Source organism: Perca flavescens, chromosome 19 (genome assembly GCF_004354835.1).
Source record: "Perca flavescens isolate YP-PL-M2 chromosome 19, PFLA_1.0, whole genome shotgun sequence".
NCBI classification, from domain to species: domain Eukaryota; kingdom Metazoa; phylum Chordata; class Actinopteri; order Perciformes; family Percidae; genus Perca; species Perca flavescens.
In genome coordinates this window covers 28,100,965-28,123,367 of record NC_041349.1, presented here as the reverse complement: position 1 = coordinate 28,123,367, position 22,403 = coordinate 28,100,965, and the positions used below count along the sequence as shown (strand labels likewise).

The 22,403-nt window shown below is 41.2% G+C and overlaps 1 protein-coding gene across 1 annotated transcript; it reads left to right on the top strand.

Annotated features, from left to right (window-relative positions):
* Window positions 1-913: 913 nt before the first annotated feature.
* On the top strand, window positions 914-17,594 carry LOC114573996 (equilibrative nucleoside transporter 2). The gene is made up of 13 exons (XM_028606267.1): window positions 914-1,295; window positions 6,325-6,381; window positions 6,890-6,971; window positions 8,906-9,051; window positions 9,729-9,868; window positions 10,408-10,542; window positions 10,767-10,864; window positions 11,270-11,339; window positions 12,947-13,140; window positions 13,237-13,339; window positions 13,475-13,560; window positions 16,074-16,273; window positions 17,216-17,594. Exons 2-13 carry the CDS (start codon window positions 6,350-6,352, stop codon window positions 17,325-17,327), a joined length of 1,398 nt encoding a protein of 465 aa, XP_028462068.1. The 5' UTR covers window positions 914-1,295; window positions 6,325-6,349; the 3' UTR covers window positions 17,328-17,594.
* The last annotated feature ends 4,809 nt before the right edge of the window (window positions 17,595-22,403 follow it).

Sequence of the window (22,403 nt, the reverse complement as noted above, 5' to 3'; positions counted from 1 at the left end):
TGTAAATTTCCTGGAAGTAAATTATTTCTTGCTTTGAACATGATTTGTGCCATCTTAAATTTAACCAGATCGATGAATTTCGTATTCGTATACATTCAAATCTGTGGTGGCCCATTCACTCCTATTATAATTATAACTTGGCACCTGCTGTATACAAACTTCATTCATATTTCCCTGATGAACTGTAAGCTCACTACTGTGATTACATGGAATTATGTACAGTTTCAAAGTACCAAGTTGACCTACATTGTGTTTATATTCCTGTAACTGTAATTAGATGAAATTATAATATTTGGCTGTAGACCCAGTACCAGTGACTTCTGAGTCCTTATACTGCAGAGTTCAGTTCCCAGATTGCACCAGCAGAGGGCACAAGACACCAGTAAATAAATGAAAACAGGGACAGACTTTCAAGAATGTTAAAAATAAAGACAGCAGGAGCACTTAAACAAAGAGATTTGAGTAGATATCAGATATTAATATAGCTTTCTTATTGGATACCAACTTAAGAGACTCCTACATGTCAAATTCAACTTTGAATAGTTTGAAGCACGGTGTTGAACTGGAAAATTTTGCCTTGTGTAAAATGAAGAGATTTACAATATTACACAACTTTCTATCTTTACATTCAAAATACGTAATAATATGTTTCCCTTAAAATGTGATTGTATGTATTGTTTTACATACCATATAATCTTCAAAAAGCTTTTCCAGAATGCAATACAGAATGAACAACCATAAAAAAAAGATGGGTTAACGACTCTTGTTCTGTTTTACAAAAACATATTATCTACAGGTATGAATTTCGAGACAAATAGGTTGGTAGGGTATATATTATGTAATATTTTCAAATGTAATTCCCTAACTTTGTTCGTGATACAATATCTAAAGGGAACAAGTCACGCCCTATGCCAGTTAACATCAGTAAAATGAGAATTCTTGAAAAATGTCCCACGAGGTGATGGACACAGCCTGCTGTCAAATGCCCGCGAAGACGATGCCAAATTTGATACGACCCCGGAAGTGTTCTGTTGTTTTTGGGGTGCTAAGCTAGTTTGGCAGCTTTGAAGCTGACGACGGTAGCTCACTGAGCTGCTTGGTGCGTATTAGGTATTAGCTACCGGAGCCATTTGTACGTTGCCGCCACGTGTATGGCCAACGAATACTACTCACAGCTAACGTTATTAATTTGTTCCCATGTTTAATCATTTTTGGACCATTTAAATATCACACGTGCTTGGATTTACCGTGGGAACATCATGAAAATACAGTGACAAAGACCAACATCTTCCAAGGTGAGTCTGTCCGCATGTTATGTTAACAAACGACAGCGTTGATTTACACAGGCAACGCTGTGTTTTTTACCCTGGAATGTTATTTCCATCACCTTCTAAGAAAGAGCTAATTCACTGTCGACTGGGTGATGAGACGTAGTTTCCTCCTCTTTCACGTTAAACTACAAATGTGGATGTCGGAGTGAGTGTTAAGAACTGCACCATAAACGACAGTGATGTTAATAATAGAATGAATAGGCTACTTACTGGTTTCATTTACTACTGTTTCTTTTATGGTCTTTGCTGTTCTGCTTCTTCTCAGAACGAGAACAGGTGTATCGTAAACGTAGCCATGTTTTTGTTGTTTTTGTTGTTGTGTGTGTTTGTGTGGTATACGTGCAGTTTAGTGTGCCAAATTCCCATACAATGTCCTTAATTATATTAATTATGAACCTGCTAAAACCACCTGTTTAACAGGTGTTTGGGTTAGCGCAACCTGTCTCAAAGTTTTTGGAAAATATTTTAGGACACTAAACTGTATATGTAAATAATGTGGCTATTCATATTCAGCCATGGTGTCAGTCTGTGCTGGTTATTACGTTCCCACTTACAGTGTAGTAGCCTACACTATTTATTGAGACCGTTAACTAGGAAACACCTGCCTACAGGGCTCTTTCCATCTGATAAGCACTAGCCGGTCTGATTTCTTGTAAAGACTAATTATCTCCTGTGAGTCATTAGTGGAAGTGAAGCCTTCCAGGGCTTGACTGCCACCTTTTGAAGTGCTAACCCGTATTGTGACGAATTAAGCAGCAGATAGCCACAAGTCTCATGGATTTGTATTTCCATTTTTGACAATGTCTACTTAATGAACAGTAGCTGGAATTACAAGATTTCCCATGTCTTTCACAAGTCCCATACTCTAATTTGGAAATGTTTGTTTTTAGATCTGGTTCTCAAATCATACCATTTAAAGGTGCACTATGAGTTCCTGAGGAGACAACACGGGGGTCGTAAACGCGCCAAACAAACACAAGGGGCACAGGCTGTGCACCAAAATACAACAAAAGCTTACACTTTTTCACAGTGTGTTCGGGGGGGAGGGGGGTGGGGCAGGCAGCTAGCTGATCAACAAGAGATGCCTATGATTTGAGATAAAAATGAAATCGCGCTGAAACCATGCAGGAACTCATAGTGCACATTTTAAGAGATTAGATAAGCTTGAACTCACCTGTCAAGTCACAAGCACCTGCCTGGGTGTGTTTGTGTGTGTAGACATAGAAGATAATGTAGTGTGTAAGGTAGCTTTTTGCGGTCTGCATGTTGTTCTCCATTTTAATATTGGAGTTTTGCACACTATCAGCAGAAATGCCCAGGAAAGTAAATGCTTTTCAAGAGTGTGATTTGTGCCTCTGCAAAGAAATAGCTGAGTGTGTGTTTGTGTGTTACTCAATTACTATAAGTGAGTGTTTATTGGAAAATATAAATTAGAGTCGACTGAGGAATATTGAATTTACAGTAAGTAGTTAGCTGTCAGGAGATGAATGAGGTTTTTTTTTTTTTCCCTGAATGAAAAAGAGACAGTGTTTGGTGTTGCTGGGACCAGAGCATATTTTTTTCATATTTGTTTCGGCTGCTGCTTATCCTCCACACTTTATCGTCTCCCGCCTAAGGAACCCTCAAGCTAAACAGCCAGTGTTTACAAAGAAGCATTCTCACGCCTACATATATAATATTCTAAATCCCTTTAAACCATCATTTTAATTTCGGAGTGATTGTCCCCGCAGTAAACTTTCTGTGTGCGAACATCTCTAAAGAGCTGCTGGATTTGCCTTTTACAAAAGCAAATGTGTTTATAAAATTCACGTTTTGGTATATTTGTCTCAATGACAACAATGAAACAAAGAAACCACATATCAAGTCCGCCCCTTTACATGTTGCTGCTGAAAGAGTGGGTGGAAAGATGTGGGACATGAAAAGAAAAAAAATAATGGTTTATTGGCATTTCTTTAAACCAGTCACAATCGTCTTGGGCGGTGCTAAGCGCCGGACGGAGCAACGGTGGCTCTGCAAAATAGCCTCGGGAAGGAACTTGTTTTGGTGGAACATGTTGTAGGTAAGGTTGTTTTAGTCGTGCAACAGAAAACTCAGATTGGACAGATAGTCTAGCTAGCCGTCTGGATTTACCCTGCAGAGATCTGAGGAGCAGTTAACCATAGTCCTCAGAAATCCACCTGAGTTTAGAACGCCAACACAAAGGAAGCAGAAGGTAACGGACATCCGGCCGAAAAGAGTGAAATCCGGCGAAATTTCCAGCGGCACCTGAACGAACCCAGAAGTGGAACGTTGTGGATATAGACTAGTAGGGACTTTGCTTGGATTCCAGTTCTAGTCCCCAGTACAAAGTACAGAATGTGGACTGGTAGCTGGATAGGTGCCAGTTCACCTCCTGGGCACTGCCGAGGTGCTCTTGAGCAAGGCACTGAGGCACCTGTCCATAGACAGCGCCCTCGCTCTGACATTTCTCTATTAAAGCACGTGTATAGCATAGGTACACCGGACACAGTGCATGTATTTGCATTAGGGCTGTGCTCGATTGAAGAAATCCTTAGTTGACTAACACTCATTCAATTGCATCGACTAATTGATTAGTTGATTTAATCGACAGATCTGTAAACCTGAGTTTCTCCGCAAAGAGTCATGCAAAAGCACCACTTTTTAATTCTTGTTTTCCAGAGATGTGCTCGTACGTTTCTTGGAAATAAGTCATTCAGCATGAAAAAAGCATAAAACATGACTAATCGACTAAAGAGATCTAAGTTGACTGAGACTAAAACGACCGATTAGTCGACTAACTGCCTAAGAGGGAGCGGCCCTAATTTGCATGTATTTCAGGCCTGTTTGTGTGTAATGTGCGTCATTTTCCTTGTAACTGTATGTGACCGTCTTGAGTCTTCTCCCCTACCGTCCTCTCTCTATGATCTTTTATGGGTTTGATCAAATCAAAGACAGCCATAAATGTTTATCACCTGAATGTCCACATTGCTTTGTCCATGATTTACTAGCTAGCTCTAATTAGTTCTGCTCAGCTGCCTGACGTTGTTTTCTTGGTAGACTGTAATGACTTGGCAGGCTTTGAAAATATTGTCCAGTCCTCACTCACAGAGATGCAGACAGGGCTGTGTGTGCAACCAGTTGTATAACCTGGAAGAAAACCGGCTTTAATTTGAACTTGTGATCATAACATTGTGTGCGTGCCCTGTGATCCATGGAAAATGAAGGAAAATGTAAAGGATGTTGACTCAACTGAATAATTTGACGTTGTGCTGTTGTAATGTCCTCTCAGAAGGGTGCAGCTGCCTCGGGCTACCAGTGTCTGTGTGTCACACCGGCCTGCTTTTGTCTGTTGGCGGAGGAGGTGTCGACTGGCACGTTTGAGGAAGTATACCAGACACTGACTACCACATGGAAACCAAAAAAATTGTGGAGTTAGTGGGAAACAAAGGATTGGTCAGGCCCCATCCTCCACATCTGCAAAACACACGGATTGATTGTTTTTCCCAATGTTTGACTGAAGCTGTGTAACATTTGAGTGTCGAGCTGTATTTTAGAAACGAGTGCAGACTCCCAAAGTAGGATAAATGTGAGTCTACCTCTAGTGGGGGGGGAAAAATAGCTTTGCCAGTGAGAAGGTCAGTACCTTTTCAGTCCTGGTGTGTACAAAGGGAGTGGACTCTCAGATTATTGACTAATGCACACATTAAGGAGGGACAGAGTTTGTTTCCAGCCTCAGGGCGCTGGCTCCAGTGCCAAAACCTCAATGGAAAGTTTTTGAAACTGCCCTTACTCAGTCAGGTCATTTGATTGGGCCTTTACCAGTCTGCTGCTAATTCCCAGTGGCTCAGTTAAACATTAAAAGTGCAAACTGTTTTGAGATTTGAGTTCCTCGCTTGACTACCTAAAACCAAAGTGTGTCCAAACACCTGCGTTGCTTTTACCTTTTCGTTGACCAAAGGCTCTCTAACTCGAGGTGAGCTAAACGTGCCACAGGCTGGCTGAGCAGGAGTGTGAAAACGCACATAATTGTGAAGGCAAGGGGTGCGCTGGATTTATTACACAACACAAGACGAGAGCACTTTGCAAAACAGAACGTTAACACAAAACTTGTTTTATCTTCATTATCTTTGTAATCGTTGGAAACCAAAATTGTAATTTGAAAATAACATTGCCCAGCCCTACTCAGTGGCGGAATGCAACTAAGTACATTTACTCAAGTGCTTACTCAAGTACAAATTGGATGTACTTGTACTTCTTTTCATGCCACTCTCAGCTTCTACTCCACTACATTCATCTGACAGCTTTAGTTACTAGTTACTTTACTATTCAAGATTTTAAAACGCAAAACACATGTAGTTTATAAAATAGAATGTTTTATTCTAAATTAAACTACCCAACAATATAACGGCCCACAAGTCCAGCTGGAATGATTAGACCATTGAATACTTAGTTGATTGACACAACCGTTTGGATTGTTTCCAGTTTCTAAAATTGGAGGATTTTTCTACTAGCTAGCGCTAGCATGCTAGCGGTTAGCCCCCTTGTTTTGGCTAGTGACGTAGAAAACCGTGCAGATTTTGACCAGCTCACCCGGAGACTGAAGGCAGGACACATTCAGAAACCGTATCTCCTCAAAACAGCATTGATGGCTTTTTTTTTTTTCCCAAGTTTGTATGCGTGTGGAAGCACCAGAGACTCAAAATAACAAAATAATACTTTTTTTTTTTTTTTTTTCATAACATGGGCACTTTAAGTAACTTTTTCAATGCAGGACTTTTACCTGTAACAATAGTATTTTAACTGTGTGGTATTAGTACTTTTACTTAATCTGAAAACTTCTCCCAGCACTGGCCCCTACTTAAAGGTTATTGCAACGTGACTCCATAATTCCCCCGACACATCCCACCTCTGGACTGAAGCGTCCACCTCTTGCCAGAATGCAAATGCATTCCTGCATCTCTATGACACTTGTTCTCTCCTGTTGCCCTTGCAGTTTCACCAGAACTTCCTACATCAGGATGAAGGGACGGACCGATGCTCCTCAGGACCGGTGAGTTACAATTGGATGGAAACTCTCACTTCCCGCTGTTTGCTCTCGACCATGAATCAGAGATGTTTTTCTCTTGACCACAGTTTCTGTGCGACTTTTAAAAGGGAATTGTTGCCAACCAGACAATGATGTGACAATTTAAATACATAGTGTTTCCTCTTGTCTGCGACAGAGTAAAGTCCACCCCGTTGGTCGCCAGTTGAATGCTTTTTAATGTGATGCAGCAGCAGTAGGACATGTTGAGTTTGCATTACCAGCAACTTAATAAAGCCCTGTTAAAGCTGGAGGAGAGGGAACGGTGAGGCCGATATATAATGGGATGAAATGGGCAATGCTGCTTTACACGCTGCATCGTTTCACACGCACGAGAATCTCTTTTTGTATGTGAAGGCAGTTTAAATTCCGCTTGGGAGAATGACAGAATGTTTGTTTATTTGGTAAATGACCCGTGCTACAGCTGTGTACTGTAAACCCTTTTTCAAGTATCCCCCTTTTCCTCCATCTGCAGGGGCTGCCTGGTGGGGATCTGTTTCTTCTTTCTGGGCCTGGGAACGTTGCTCCCATGGAACTTCTTCATGACTGCCTCATTGGTAAAAACTTGGCAATTACTTAATCCCTCTAAAGCCTTATTTGCACGGGACCAGTAATACCAGGGGACCTCATGTGATTTAGAAGTCACCCACCCATGTATGTTGTTTATGTGGCGCATTCGCACGGGTTAAGCAAAGTCTGTATTTCACTCAAATTTACTGCCATTATACCCCACATATGAGGTCAAAACTTTCATTTATACATGTCGTTGCAGTCAATGCAACCCCAAATCAGTGAGATGTAGATTCACACGGAACTATTATCATCATGTGACCTCTGTGTTTGGCGAAATGCGGCAGGTCCTTTGCGGTAATTTGTAAAGTAAAAGTTCCCCACAAATGGCCTACCATATTTCGCTGAACACAGAGGTCTGGACGCCTAGGCTTATGCACAGCGCACGCACAATATGCATGTTACACACACACACACACACACACACACACACACACACACACACACACACACATACACGGGAAGCGCAGCAGCATGCAAACATGCAGAAGATTAAAAATAAAAATATTACGGTGCCAAGGTCCAAACGCGCCTGGCTTTTAAAGGGAATGGGAGATGACACACTGGTTTATTGCATGTTACGCCCAAAACACAGCAATGAATTAATGAAGATATTCAGTACAACCCTTTTGAACCATGCACCCGGCGCACGGACTCTTCTTTCCGTCGTCAAACTAGCAAAAATGGATTTGGACACGCCCTAAACACACCTGCGCCAGGCGCTTGGATCGTTAAAATAGGGCCCTAGGTATGTGTGATGATGATGATGTTAATCCCCATAGTAGCTATTTTATTGTATATCTCAAACTTGACCTCACTGTATAAAATGACCTGTTCTGTCATGCAACTTTATAACAGAAGTTTCCTAGATATTTTGACAATAAGGTGGCTTCTGAGCAGTTTCCAGAACAAAAGTGCTCACCATCCAATCACTGAAAAATGCAATTCCTGTGGAAATCGCAAAAATATCAAAAGGTTTTGATAACAAATCACTGCTTGAATTTTTCTATGGTGTTCTTCAAGGTCTTGGTGTCTTAATGTGATTTTCTTTTTTTTTTTTTTTTTTTGGGGGTGGGATCTTTGACAATTTTTAGCAATTCTTTCAACCCACAAACTGCAACAACTTACGAGCATACTAGAGCATGTAAATGGCATATACTTCCATCATATTGTTTTAAGCTTTTATACACTCTAAACTCTCAACATTTGAATAGGCCTAACCAAAACAACGCAGTCTATCATATGACTTTGGGTAACCATATGGATCACCGCACCAGAACACGTGATCCACATGTTTGGGTTTCTAACTCGTTTCTAACAAACGAGGGAGATGTCTCTGGCTCTGCTAAATGCTTCACTATGTCCACCAGCTAGGTGCTAAAATGTCTCTCTGTTGTTTGGTTGCAGCCATTTAGTGTACAGTGGGTTCATCACAACTTTTTAACTGAAATTGTTTGCCTACTGTATTTGGAGAAATAAAGTTGTGGGATGTCAAACCAAAACAATAAGCTGACGTGCGCTAAAACATATTTCACATCACCCATTTTTGATAAAAAGAAATGATTAGTGCAGCTTTAAAATGACGAAGGATTTAGCTATTCTTGTACTCGTTTGAAAAATAACAGGGGAATGAGTTGACTTATGACTAGAGGATTCTGGGAGTTATTTTGAGTTCACCATGAATGTGTGATAGCGCTCGGCTCAACTGGGGGACAAACAAACAATGTAAACGTACATTTTAAAAGAATGGAGCGTTAAGGTGACGCTGAAAACGATGACTTTTTACTACTACTTTAATTACTTTCCATTGTTGGTTGATATATTGTATATGTTTTGCATGTAAAGATAAACAGTACTATAGATGTGCAGGACAATTTAACAGTGATAATCCAACATCTTTCTTTTTCTTTTGGATTTGCAGTATTTCCAAGGTCGCCTAAACACGACAGAATGGAGCAACGGCACCACGGTGGTCCGCAAGGAGTACTACTTCAACAACTGGATGACCCTGCTGTCCCAGCTGCCTCTGCTGGTGTTCACCCTGCTCAACTCCTTCCTCTACCAGAGGTCAGTGACAGGGTTAGACGTTAATTTGCTGTCCGAGGATGTTCATATCTGTACTGGGCAACGTGCCAAAGCTGTCTAGAAGAAATTAAGATTTCCAAAAATAATTAATCTAATTAGATACACTACCGGTCAAAAGTTTGGGGTCACTTAGAAATGTCCATTCCACTCCATTATAGACAGAATACCAGCAGAGATCAGATGCGTTGTTTTTTCTAATCAGGGCAGCAGTTTTCAGATTACATTATGTGCTAACATAACTGCAAAAGGATTCTCCAATGTGTTCTCAGTCAGCCTTTTAAAATGATATCGGATCAGTAAACAGAATGTGCCTTTGGAACATTGGATGAATGGTTGCTGATAATGGGCAATGTAGATATTGCATTAAAGGTCAACCACTTTCTTCTACAACAGTCGAGAACCCTTTTGCAATTATGTAAACACATAATGTAATCAGAAAACTGCTGCCCTGATTGCCCTGGGTTGGTGTGTCAGAGCCTTTAGTGACACCGAAATGAGGCACTGAAATCCCGCTGGCAGATACCGGTCATTTTGGCACCGGTGCATATTAGCAGCGGGTTTCAGTACCCAACCCTAATAATTAGTTGTGAATCCTAAACTTGAGGTATTTGCCATTACAAAGTTGCTTATATGACCATGATTGACGTTTCTGGTTTCAGGATATCGGCGGCGATGCGCATTGCAGGCAGCCTGGTTTTTATCCTGCTGCTCTTCATCTTCACAGCAGTGCTGGTTAAAGTGCCCATGGAGGAAGACCGCTTCTTCTCTATCACCATGGCTACTATCTGGTTTATCAACTGTAAGTCAGTGGGACTGTGTGTGTGTGTATGTGTATGTATTTACAGGCCTCGCTGCCACAGTAGAGCCTGCAGGATTGTAAAAGATAATACTCACCCTTTCCAGCATCTATTTACACTGCTGCCCTCTGGAAGACGCACCTCCAGACTGAGGAACAGTTTTTACCCCGCAGCCATACACAAACTCTCACCCTCACAATCCCCCAATTCCCCCCCTCCACCACCACAATAATTTTAACAATGTGAATAACATGCATATGGACTTTATCCAATCTTACAGCACTTTATCTTATCATATTGTTTTACCTATTTTAACAGCTATTTTTGTATCCTAATGTGTGAGTAGGAGTGTGTGAATGGGAACACTTTTTCTGTTATGAGAGACAGGAAATTTTCTTTGTATGTGAACATGCAATGGAAATAAAAGTATTCATTCATTCATGTGTGTAGAAGCCTGACTGAAAGAGAGGCTAACAGTAGTTTGTATGTATGTAAATTTGAGTGAAATGGTGTTGTGTTAACTGGTGCTTTGTCTCGGCAGCGTTTGGCGCCGTGCTGCAGGGCAGTCTGTTTGGCCTGGTAGGTCTGCTGCCTCAGAAGTACAGCACCGTCTTCATGAGCGGCCAGGGCCTCGCCGGGACTTTCGCTGCCATCGCCATGCTCCTCGCCATAGCCAGTGAGCCACCCACATACACACACACACACAAACCGGCTGGGCGCCAGATCCCCAGTTGCCTAGTAACAGAGGACATTCAAAGTGGATGTGGAGCTAGTCAAATCAGCATGACGCCACACAACGCCACCACTCGTCCGCTCATGATCCGAATAGTGTTTTCCTTTATCAGATATGTCTCCCTCCCAGAGTTCCTAATTATGAACCAACTTCTGTCTGTCAACCAGGCGATGCCGACTCTGAGACGGCAGCGTTGGGCTACTTCATCACGCCGTGTGTGGGCACGCTGGTCACACTCTTCAGCTACCTGCTGCTGCCCCGCCTGGTCAGTCAGCTCCCAGCTCTGCATGACTACGTTACCCACAATCCATTCAACCCCACCTAAACTGGGCTATCATCTCTTTGCTGACCCTTGACCATTAGTATATATAAATCAGGATATTTAAGATGGCGTTTGCTTATATAGTGGGGGAAAACTTCAGCACACAGTGACAATTTAATTAAAGCTAAATAGCAGTGTTAGCAAATTTATTAATTTAGAACATTTTGTGAATCCTCAGAGGTGAAATGGGAGACCTCCTGGTTGCATTCGGGGCTGCCAAATTGTAAAATGTTCTTTAATTACATTAGTTATATGTAAAATAAATAAAAGCAGAATTCATGTTTTTATTTTGTTGACTTGTAGTTCAGCTGAAAGGCCTAATTTGTGTTGTCTGGTGTTTCCATGCAGGAGTTTGCCCAGTATTATCTGAACAAAGGCAGCAAGTATGAGGCAAACGCCACAGACGAGTTGCTGAAAGGTGGGATTTTTGCTTTTTTCCTTTTTCACTTCCTCGGAATTGATGTCCTTTGTCCTTCATCATCTGTTCATATTTTGAAGTGCGAGCTCTTGTAGAATTGAGATCATCAAACATTTGTCTTGACAGTGGGAGAACATCTGTTTGCTTTTCCACTGAGTCTGGTTGAATTAACTCAATTTGGTGGAACATTATCTCGTTAAGTGAGTTGACTCTCTATTTATCCAATTAGAGTCCTGGCGGTGCCCAGACAAAGACCGAGCCTGTCAGACTCTCAGAAGCCCCTTTCACACAGCCTGTTCAAACCAGCACTGTTGCGCCTTTTAAGCCGACTCGCTGTCCGTGTGAAAGCTACGGAGACAGAGTTGTCATGCTTCTAAGCCGACAGCAGAGGTACTCGCAGAGCCGCTGTTGTAGAAGTTTTCCTTGAAGCAGCAGCATTAGTGATATTCATGATAAAATCAAAACGAATAACGACCCTTTGAGGATTAAACCAAAGTTTGGTCTTTGAGTATTTATTTACATTTGCAAATGGAGAAAACAGTTTCAAAGGTACACGCAGCACAACTGAAAATGTCTTTCTAACCTAAAATCTAAACATCCAAACGTCATATTGTGAAAAAACTCCGTTAAGCCACCCCTCTAAATGTATCTTTTAGTATGGCCGTAGTTGAAAAGAGACCTCATTAACAGTCCCACCATTGTCTCACCTTCCCCTCTGCTCCTGTTCTTTTCATTAGCCTAAACAACACTTTATCTCAGGAGGCAGAAACCTACGTAGTTCTCACTGTCGTAAACAGTCATCGGCCTTCTCCACTTCTATCTAAGCAAAAAGACAACAATGTGAGAAGGTTCAAACTAGTAGAACTAAATAACTCTACTGGGCTATAGTTCACGGTTGCCAACTATTTCACTTGGAGCCTTTTGAATCTACACATGAAGAAGCTAAATCTTGTGGCGTTATAAAACAATCATTAAACCAATGGTTAATATCATTAAACAAATGGTTAAAATCAAATTTGCCACCACACCGCCCTGACGTCTGTGTGTAAGGGAGTGTGACGAGCGAGTCGACCCACAGGCAGCTCAAAAAGTGCCAAAGCTGCATTCCACGTAGCCAAAGTTATTTATAACTCACGGGAACATTGTGTGCAATGGTCTACCTTCTTTTCCACTCGCTCTCTCTTCCTCTCTCAAACACACAACTCTCTGCCTTTCTCTTGTACTGACAGTTGTGGGTCAGGTCGGCTTCGCGGGGTTGATTAACGGTGTGGATTCGACCTACACCCACTAGACTAACATTGTATTGAACGTATTTGTATTTGCTCCCGGAATGCCAGCGTGCTATATAAAATGACACACTGGGGTGGCATTATGCCATCTTTGCTTGGTTTGGGTGTGGGGGAGTCTGGTCTTAAACAGTTCTGACTATGAGGAAATAGCAACTTGTCAAGGAGCACTAACACATCATCTGCTTTGAAACATTTGTGGCAGAAACTGTGAAAGGTTCCAGCAATAAAACAACAAATCTGTAATTCACCATTAACAAAACAACAAGTTAGTAATTGACCATATCAATACTCAACTCATTGGATTATATTCAATTGCAGAGAGAAGCACAGTGGAGAACGGCAAGCTGAATGGCCACGCTAACGGCACAGTGACCAGCAGCACAACCAAGGACGGTGGTGCAGCCGAGGCTGAGGGAGACCCCAGTCCGGACGGACCAGAGCACGCCTTCCTGTCAATGGAGCAGGTGGAGAAGGGACAAGCTAAGGCCTCGGTCTTAGAGGTCTTCAAAAAGGTGAACCCAGTGGTTTGACATTTACTTACTGTAGATAATTCCATTTACATGAGAAATAAATGTTGTTGTTTTTTTTCTTTTTTTTTCTTTTTGTAGATCTGGGTGATGGCGTTCTGCGTGACGTTTGTGTTCACAGTCACTCTGTCCGTCTTCCCTGCTGTCACTGCAGATGTCAAGACCAGATTCCCAGGGAAATGGGGTATGGGCTAGCCTCAGTTCCAGTTAATGATTAGCTCACTGCTACATTAAACCTACACTGAACTGGATGTGTACCGTATATCTCTCAGTCCCCTCGTGATTGTCCTGTTTCTCTTGCCGTCCATTCCCTCTTCAGACCGTTTCTTCATCTCCGTGTGCTGCTTCTTGATTTTCAACATCAACGACTGGTTCGGTCGGACCATCACCACCTTGATACGTTGGGTGAGTATCTGAGGAGGTCACTTCAAGATACATTTACTCTTTGTATATCTATTTATATTATTTTCCCTGCCGAGACCCACGTGGTATTACGGCAATTGCTTCATTTAAGTTACCCTTTAGTTTTATAATCTAACCAACTAAACTATACATGCCCAAGGGTGCCCGGATAGCTCAGTTGGTAGAGTGGGCACCCATATATAGAGGTTTACTCCTCGACGCAGCGGGCCCAGGTTAGACTCCAATAGGGCTGGGCACCGAACGTCGATACTTTTATGGAATAAAAAAATTCTTTATCTTTCGGTGTCAAATTTCGGTTCCAAAAGCATCTGAGCGCGTAAGCGCAAGCTTATCTGTCCTCTCTAAACTATCACAGCTATGCGGACGACACACAGATTTATATAACCTTGTCACCCGGAGACTACGGTCCAATACAACACCTGGCCAGGTGCGTTGAACAAATCAACGAATGGATGTGCCAGAATTTCCTAAAATTAAATGAAGATAAAACGGAGGTGATCATTTTTGGACCAAAAAATTAACGATTAAAAGTCAATGCTCATCTTCAATCAACAATGTTAAAAACAACAGACAAAACAAGAAATCTTGGCATAATTATGGACTCTGACCTGAATTGTAACAGCCACATTAGGTCAGTAACAAAATCTGCCTATTATCATCTTAAAAATATAGCAAGGGTAAAAGGACTTATGTGCCAACAGGATTTGGAAAAACTTATCCTTGCTTTTATTTTCAGTAGACTTGACTACTGTAACAGTGTTTTTACAGGTATTCATAAAAAGTCTATTAAACAGCTGCAGCTGATTCAGAACGCTGCTGCACGAGTCCTTACCAACACCAAAAAAATAGATCACATTACTCAGTTCTGAAGTCCTTACACTGGCTTCCTGTGCATCAAAGAATAGATTTCAAAAATACTCATGTCACTAAACGTTTAGGACCAATTTACCTTTCAAATCTGCTACTACACTATGAGCCGTTGAGATCTTTGAGATCATCAGGGACGGGTCTGCTCGCCATACCCAGAGTCGGAACAAAAAAGGGGGAAGCTGCGTTCAGCTTCTATGGTCCCTACATCTGGAACAAACTACCGCTAAACTGTAGGTTGGCACCTAATCTCAGCTCTTTTAAATCAAGGCTGAAGACCTTTCTTTTTAACACTGCCTTTTCTTAATTCATTTTTGTATTTAAATTTGATTTCTTATTCATTTCATTCAGTTTCTTCATCTGTTACCAATTTGTATGATATTTTTTATCATATCATCATATTTTATATTCTTTATTTCTTGTGTAAAGCACTTTGAATCGCATTGCTGCTGAATTGTGCTACACAAATAAAATTGCCTTGCCTTGCCTCTCTGCATATTGACACAGAGCGGAGCTCCGACCAACACACACACACCCACACACACACACACACACACACACACACACACACACACACACACACACGGAGAGGTGTGGACGGAGTAAACTGTCTGCAGTTTTGTTGAAGTCACAAAGAGTCACGGTTGGTTTGAAGAGTGGTTACAGTGTTTTAAAACTTCACGCAGACAGCGTTTGCTGCGATATGATATTAATGGCGAGCCGAAAGCGGTCGCGGTGCTGTTGCCGTTACACTTCCTCTTACAAGCAGCCACAACGGTGGTTTCTCTGCCCTGATGACTGACTGACAGGCTGAGCTTGCAAGGCAAGGCACTTTTATTAATGTTACTCTGAGTGAGCAGTTTTACCAGAATTTTTTTATTTTGATAACTGTTTTGATTCAAAATTAAGGTGGAAAATAAAAACTTTGTGTTTAATGTATTTTTGTTAATGTTGAAATGGATTTTAAAACATATGGTATCGAAAAAAGTATCGTTAGGAATCTGTATCGAAACTGAGGTATCGAAATTGGCACCGGATGGAAAGATTCTGAACGATACCCAGCCCTAGACTCCAACCTGTGGACCTTTGCTGCATGTCATTCCCCCTCTCTCTCTCTCCTTTCAAGTCTTCAGCTGTCCTGTCAAATAAAGGCCTAAAATGCCCCAAAAATATATTAAAAGAAAACTATACATGCCCAATAGCTCGTTTCTGACAGCTGGATACATACAGCTTTAATTCTTTATATGAAGCCAACAAGTACAAGATTGACTAGGTCTGCACAATATATCGCTTTTTCAACTTGCGCAATAAAACCATCGCGAAAGCCTGTGACTTATCTCAAAACACAGAATTTTTTGTTTTAGTTGAAAGAAAATATGAGTAGAAAACTTTAGACTTAAACTTTAAACACTTTAAAATGTAACTGTCACTTTTTTTTTGTTAGTTGTGCCTTTTATGTTCAATTCAATGTTCAGTAAAAGAATGTTGGAAAGGATTTTCTTTTGTCGGTTTTAAATTCAACAGATGTGTTGTATTTCAGCAGAATACCGAAAGCAACAGAGAGACAGAAATCTTTCTACCTGATGATCTTCTCATACGGTGTGTCTTTCCGGTCTCTCCTCCTGCAGCCCCGTAAAGAGTCTCGGCTGTTCCCGGCGCTGGTCGTCTCCAGGGTGGTGTTCGTCCCTCTGCTGATGCTCTGCAACGTTCAGGGTCGCTCCTTCCTCCCCGTCTACTTCAGCCACGACGCTGCTTTCTCTGTCATCATGGCTCTCTTCTCCCTGTCCAGTGGCTACTTCGTCTGCCTTTCCATGTCCTACGCACCACAGTGAGTCCAAACCCATCAATATCACTCTGTAATGACCCTTGCATAGCTTTCAAAACGGTTTTCTGAGCTGGGTGTTGATTTTTTGGTTGCACTTGAATTTTGCAATGTCCTCCTCCCTATTACTGTTGTTCTGGTGACTGTCCCATTTTAGTAGGTTTACATCCGACTACAGGATAAACAGTTGTGTTTGTATGTATTATGTTAGGCTGTTTCAACTCATCATATTGTGTTCAATGATGCTCCAACAACAGAGGCTTTAAATATATTTATTTACTATCTGCTCTAGCCTTTCCAACGTTTTAGACACGGATATGGTGAGAATAATGCTCGAAAATGTGAAAAAAAATAGACCCAAACTACCACCAGAGAACACAAACTGACTACAAAGACGCCAAATGACCACAGAGACCCAAAACAACCCCAAAGGAAACAGAAGTGACCACAAGGAGACCCAACACGGCTACAAAGAGACACAAAATGTATGGGGGACATTGCATTTTTTTTCAAAGTGAAAAATGTGTGGCTGTTTGGCTCAGTTGGTAGCGCAGGCGCACATGTACAGAGGTTTGTTCCTTGACACAGAAGGTCCAGGGTTCGAGTCCGACCTGTGATGGTCAAATCCATTGTCCTATCAAAAGGGGTTTTACAGAGCCTCCTGTGACATTTCTGGTTTGAAAGTGAATTGAATGACCATGTAGACCGCAAAGAGACACAAAACGACCACAAAGCGTTTCAAATTGCCCCCATGAGACACAAAGATCACTCCTTGTTCTAGCTGGGTCTCCATGGCAACACAGCGTAACTGCGACACAAAGCCTAGCCGAGACTTAACCAAAGCAGCAGATACGCGGCTGACCTCGTGTGCGTGTGTCCGCGGCTGACCCTGTGTGTGTCGTCTTCCCTCCCCCCCCCCCATCTCTCCCCCACCGCCTCTGTCCTCAGGTTGGTGGAGCCGAAGGACGCGGAGACTGCCGGAGCCCTGATGACTTTCTTCCTAGCACTGGGTCTGTCCATAGGAGCCGCCCTGTCCTTCCCTCTCCGAGCTTTGGTCTAGTTCTCTCTCTCTCTCTCTCTCTCTCTCTCTCTCTCTCTCACACACACACACACACACTCACACACACACACACACACACAAAAACAGCACGGCATAGACACTGCAGAGGATTTCCCCTTGGAGTGCGAAAAAAATTATAAATGTATTTTTTCGTTTTGTTTTTTTCTTCGTCGGTCTGCTGTGCCCCTTCTAGATGACCTCCTGTTTCCTCCTCCTCCCCCCTGTGTGTGTGTCTGTGTGTGTCTGTGTGTCTGTGTGTGTGTGTGTGTGTGTGTGTGTGTGTGTGTGTGTGTGTGTGTGTGTGTGTGTGTGTGTGTGTGTGTGTGTGTGTGTGTGTGTGTGTGTGTGTGTGTTATGGAACAACAGCCTTGACAACGGAGCACCCTGGGTGACGCTGTAACAAAAGCTCTTGAAGTGGTGTTGGGCATCAATGACTGGTTCCCTTTCGACAGTAGGAATAAGGGAAATAGTGTCTGTTAGTGTGACTGCTGTGTGTGTGTGTTTATGGTCTTGCTGTTAACCTGAATACAGGTTGGAACGGATGTCATCTGTTTCTTAGGAATGATTTTGTTGGATTTATTTTTTTTTTCCTTAGGTTGACTGTTGCGTGTGTCTACATTTTTAGATTTATTTATGTTTAATTTCAGTTTGTTTTAAGTAGTTTTAGGACATAATCCTGTATGTTTTTGATGTATTAGACTGATGGCTTGAATTTTTACTTTGTGTTAGATTGATTTACATTAGGGATTTTTTCTTCCTGTGATTATTTTCTAATGACAAAAAAAAGCTCTATGCCACAGAAGTAGAACAAACGGAACATTCTTTGTAATATTGTACTGTAACAATGGGAAGTTATTGTATGTAATTACTGAACGGACCGACTGGGCAAAGGCTGAGGGGCCAAAGCACTCAGGGGCCACAGAGTCAGAGCCTCTGTTTGAAGCGACAGATTAAAAAACAGACATTTTTTTTAGTCAATCAAATGACCATATAGACACAATCGACCGCAAAGAGACACAAAACGACCACAAAGGGTTTCAAATTGACGGCATGAGACTTTTTTTTTTGTTTCTCCGCCTCCCCAGTGCAGTAATACAAAGCTGCAGCATCAGTTTCTCTCTCCCCAGCATCGTGGCGTCTCCTGCCACCTACTGGTCAAAAGACTTGAGTCCTTCAGGGCTCCATTCCTTTGCTGAAAAGGCTCATCGCTAATCATACCAGACTGTTGTGCTGACTGTGAGGTCATAGGATCCTGCTGACTGACAGGAAACGGAGGTCAGAGTTCAGGTTAACGGGTTACACGAGCATGACCACATTCTTCTACTGACAGACATGACCCCGGGCTGCCAACTGATGATGCAACTCTTGGCTACAAGAAGCAGGTTTTCTTTCAGTTGATTAAAAGTTTTAACTTGTCATTTTTTAGTTTGTTTTGTTTTTAACTAAATGCACCAATGTAGTGATGCTGCTGTTGCTGTAAGCCATTACAAAACCAAGCTAAACGTGAAAAATGGAATAGGAGTTAATTATATTCTTCAGTTTTATATTGTACATATATTGTATTGGCCATATGTCAAATAGGACTGGATTTATTTTAGACATTGTTACCAATGTGCCATGCTCCACTGACGTACATTGTTTCAAACTTATACTTTGTTGGCATTGTTTTTCTCATTGTAGTGAGACATATATGAATTGACTTGTTGCTTCAGACTGATAGCATTGAGAGATTGAGTTGATTATCAACGTCACAATCTGTCAATTTTAATTTTATTTTTGCAGAGCAAGCATTGATTTATATGCTTATTATTCAGTGTTTTTTGTTGTTTTTTTAATTGAATTTACTGAATTTGTAAATGAAGAGATTTAGGAGTGTTTTACTGTACGAGGTGTCATGTATACATGTATGTGGAGAAGATGAATTGTGGCAGCTGCTGCTTAAAATGCACCAAGGGCTGAATCTGCATTCACATGTAGTGGGAATTTCCATTATGAACTGAACAAATATGCATTTATATTTGACTAAATGGTTTACAGCAAGCAAAACATGAAAATTTGAGCCCCCCCCAAAAAAAAAAAACCAAACACAGCATGTAGTTGTCATGGCAACTACAAGTATTTGAGTTTTTATTTGTCTCGTTGATAAACCCTAAGTACAGATAGTGTCGATGCTCTTAAACCTGAAAAATGTTTTCAGTGTTTTCAATGTTTTCAGTAGGAAGCTGAAATGAACCGCAGCATCAGGAATGGCCATATTGAAGCGATTTAACACCGGGATCCTTATGTGTATTTCCATGTCATAGTTAGGAAACTAATGCAGGTCAGACGAATTTAAACAGTTTTTGTTTACATCAAATGTTCTTTGTACTTCTAAACTTCTTGTCTAAAGAATGTGGGTTTGGGTAATTCTCAGCGTACGGTACACAGTTGCAGGTTATAACCGTATGTAACAGTCATAATCGGCCTAAATAACGATGAAACGCAGTTTAAAATGTTAACATCCAGAGTGATCTGGGGCCAATGCATTCAAAGCACCAACATGTCATCCTGTTGTGTTTTCTCTGATATGATGCGGCCACAGCATTAAAACTTAATGGGATCAGTATATGTGAAGTTCACTTGTGCTCCATACAAACATAAGAAAAACGAGCTAAAAGAAAGACACACCGGATCACGTCTCTTGACTTTGAGTAAAGGGAATTCATGCCTATGCATGTGCATAATGTATCTTTCTAGAGTTGACTGAATAAATGGATGGTTTCAACTTGCTGTGTTTGTTGGAAATGGTCATTATAGAACAGGGGTGGCCTCACTTTAGCGCTGACTCCAACACTCCCGATTTCCCCTTATATACTGTCTATGGATTTCCCCTTTCTCCTGGCCTGCTCCCGATTGTAATTTGTCCCGTTTAGCTCCAGATTTCATAGTGACATGACTCCAATGGGTGTTTAATTTGACTGTAGGATATGTCTACTACCTGGCAACCCAAACGACCCCGCACGGCGTGACGTGCCGTGCGTCCCTCCTCACGTGCGAGCCATAGTTGTAGACAATCTTTGTTTTAACTGAAAAATGATTAAACTGCTCCTAAAAAGAAGTATGCGTCAAAAATGTCTGTTCTCTTGGTGCGAGACGGACCTTCCTGTTTCTTAGCCGCTAGCCAGACTTTTCGGTAGTATACGGCGGGAAAATGACGTTAGCAAACATGCTAATTGTAAACATAGCTACCTCTGTAGACCAGACTGTAAAATTAGATTTTTATATTTACAGTCTTTGCTGTAGACTAGCTAGATGCACAGAGGGGAAACTGCAAACAGTGACTCGTTCCTTGTGTCGGAGGCTGATAAAGTCACGAAGGCAGAGGTAACATAAGTTTGTATAGCTACATGTTGGACATTTTAGATTGATGTGGGTTTAACGGTCATTAATAGCCATTTAGTTTACACAGTTGTGTTAATTTGGTGTGAATGTAACTTAACGTTAGTGTACGTTGCGAGTAGAGCTGGAGATAAATCAAAATATCACTATATTTTGGACCAAACACCTTGATATATTGATACTGTAGGGTTGACTATTGGTGCTTTCACAAAATATTTACACAATGAGATTTTTGACAAATACTCATCAGTAATGTGGATATATATATAAGTGGTAAAGGCAAATAATAAAACAGCAGTCTCGTAAATTCAGAAAATGACATCACTTTACATTAGTGATGTGCGGATCGATACTAAAGTATCGATATTTACGATCCCAACGTCTCCTGCTCTAGTATCGATTCTCATATGAAAAGATCGATATTTAAACTCAGTAATTTGGAGTGAGTGTTTATATTATCATAAGTAACTTGTTGTCACCAGAAAAGTCTAATTATATCCGGTTAGGGGTAGGAACTACTTCTCCTTCCGCCGGACAGTTGTGTGTGCATTGCGCCTCTGTGACTACATTCTTACAACAAGCTAACAGAAAGCAGTGTGTTCAAATAGAAAATACTAGTGAAACATGAAGTAAGCTATCCTAATGAAATAAATGCAACAATGAGTAGCTTTCCCGAGATCAGTGCTAATAGTGTATTGAGAGAGGCTGCAAATAGCCCATACTTAAAACTAATAGAATTTACAGGGATCTTTTTATCATACTGTACAACAACTCCTAGTCATGGCAGGGAGGACAATAGACAAAAGAACAATTTCTACCTCCAGCTGTACTCTTTACTTCCATCTACACTCCATTTGCACTGCTTAATGTGACTACTGTGTTATAAGTTAATTTGATTTTTAATATAGGTTTAATCTATGTATGTTCATATGCTACTGGATACTTGAATTTCCCTCTAGATAAAAAGTATTGGTATCGGCAATACCAGCCTGGGTATTACTTGGTATCGGATCGAATAGAAATTAAGTGGTATCGCACATCACTACTTTACAGTAATGCAGCCTTTAAAAACAGGAAAAGACAACACTTATGCCACTTATACTCATGCACTCTGCCACAGCGTGTAGGTTTTCTAGTCTACTAGTTTCAAGTATATATTTAGAATAAGTGACTGCACCAAGCAGAGGGACATGGTTTGGTTTATTTTGCAACTGGCAATAAATCATTTGAATTCTTTTGGGGTTATTGGAATAAATAACACTTACAAAAATTGACAAAAATCTTCACACTAAACTGAAAAAGGCTGTTGCTGCAATTCTGTTAATTTTACAGGAAAAACCACTGCACCAATAATGAAAAAAACACTATTAGATGAGGGAGGAGCCTATGATCAAAATGATGAAGTTACTAGTTTAATTCAGGACACTTTTTTTTCACGTTGTGGTCAATTTAGAGGTCTACTTTGTTTCCATGTCTTCTTTTACTCTAATGGAAATGAGACTTCCAAAATACACATTTAGATGCTCTTTGTGTTAGGCTGCATCTGTACATTTCTTCTAAATTAATCTACATATTCAAACCTAACAGTTAAGGGGGGGAAAGACTCTTAACTCACTCAATTGTGATGACGTTATTTGACCCAGATTTGAGCTGTTCACCTGGAGTGTCTCCATTAAGCCCAGTACAGCCAGTATCAGC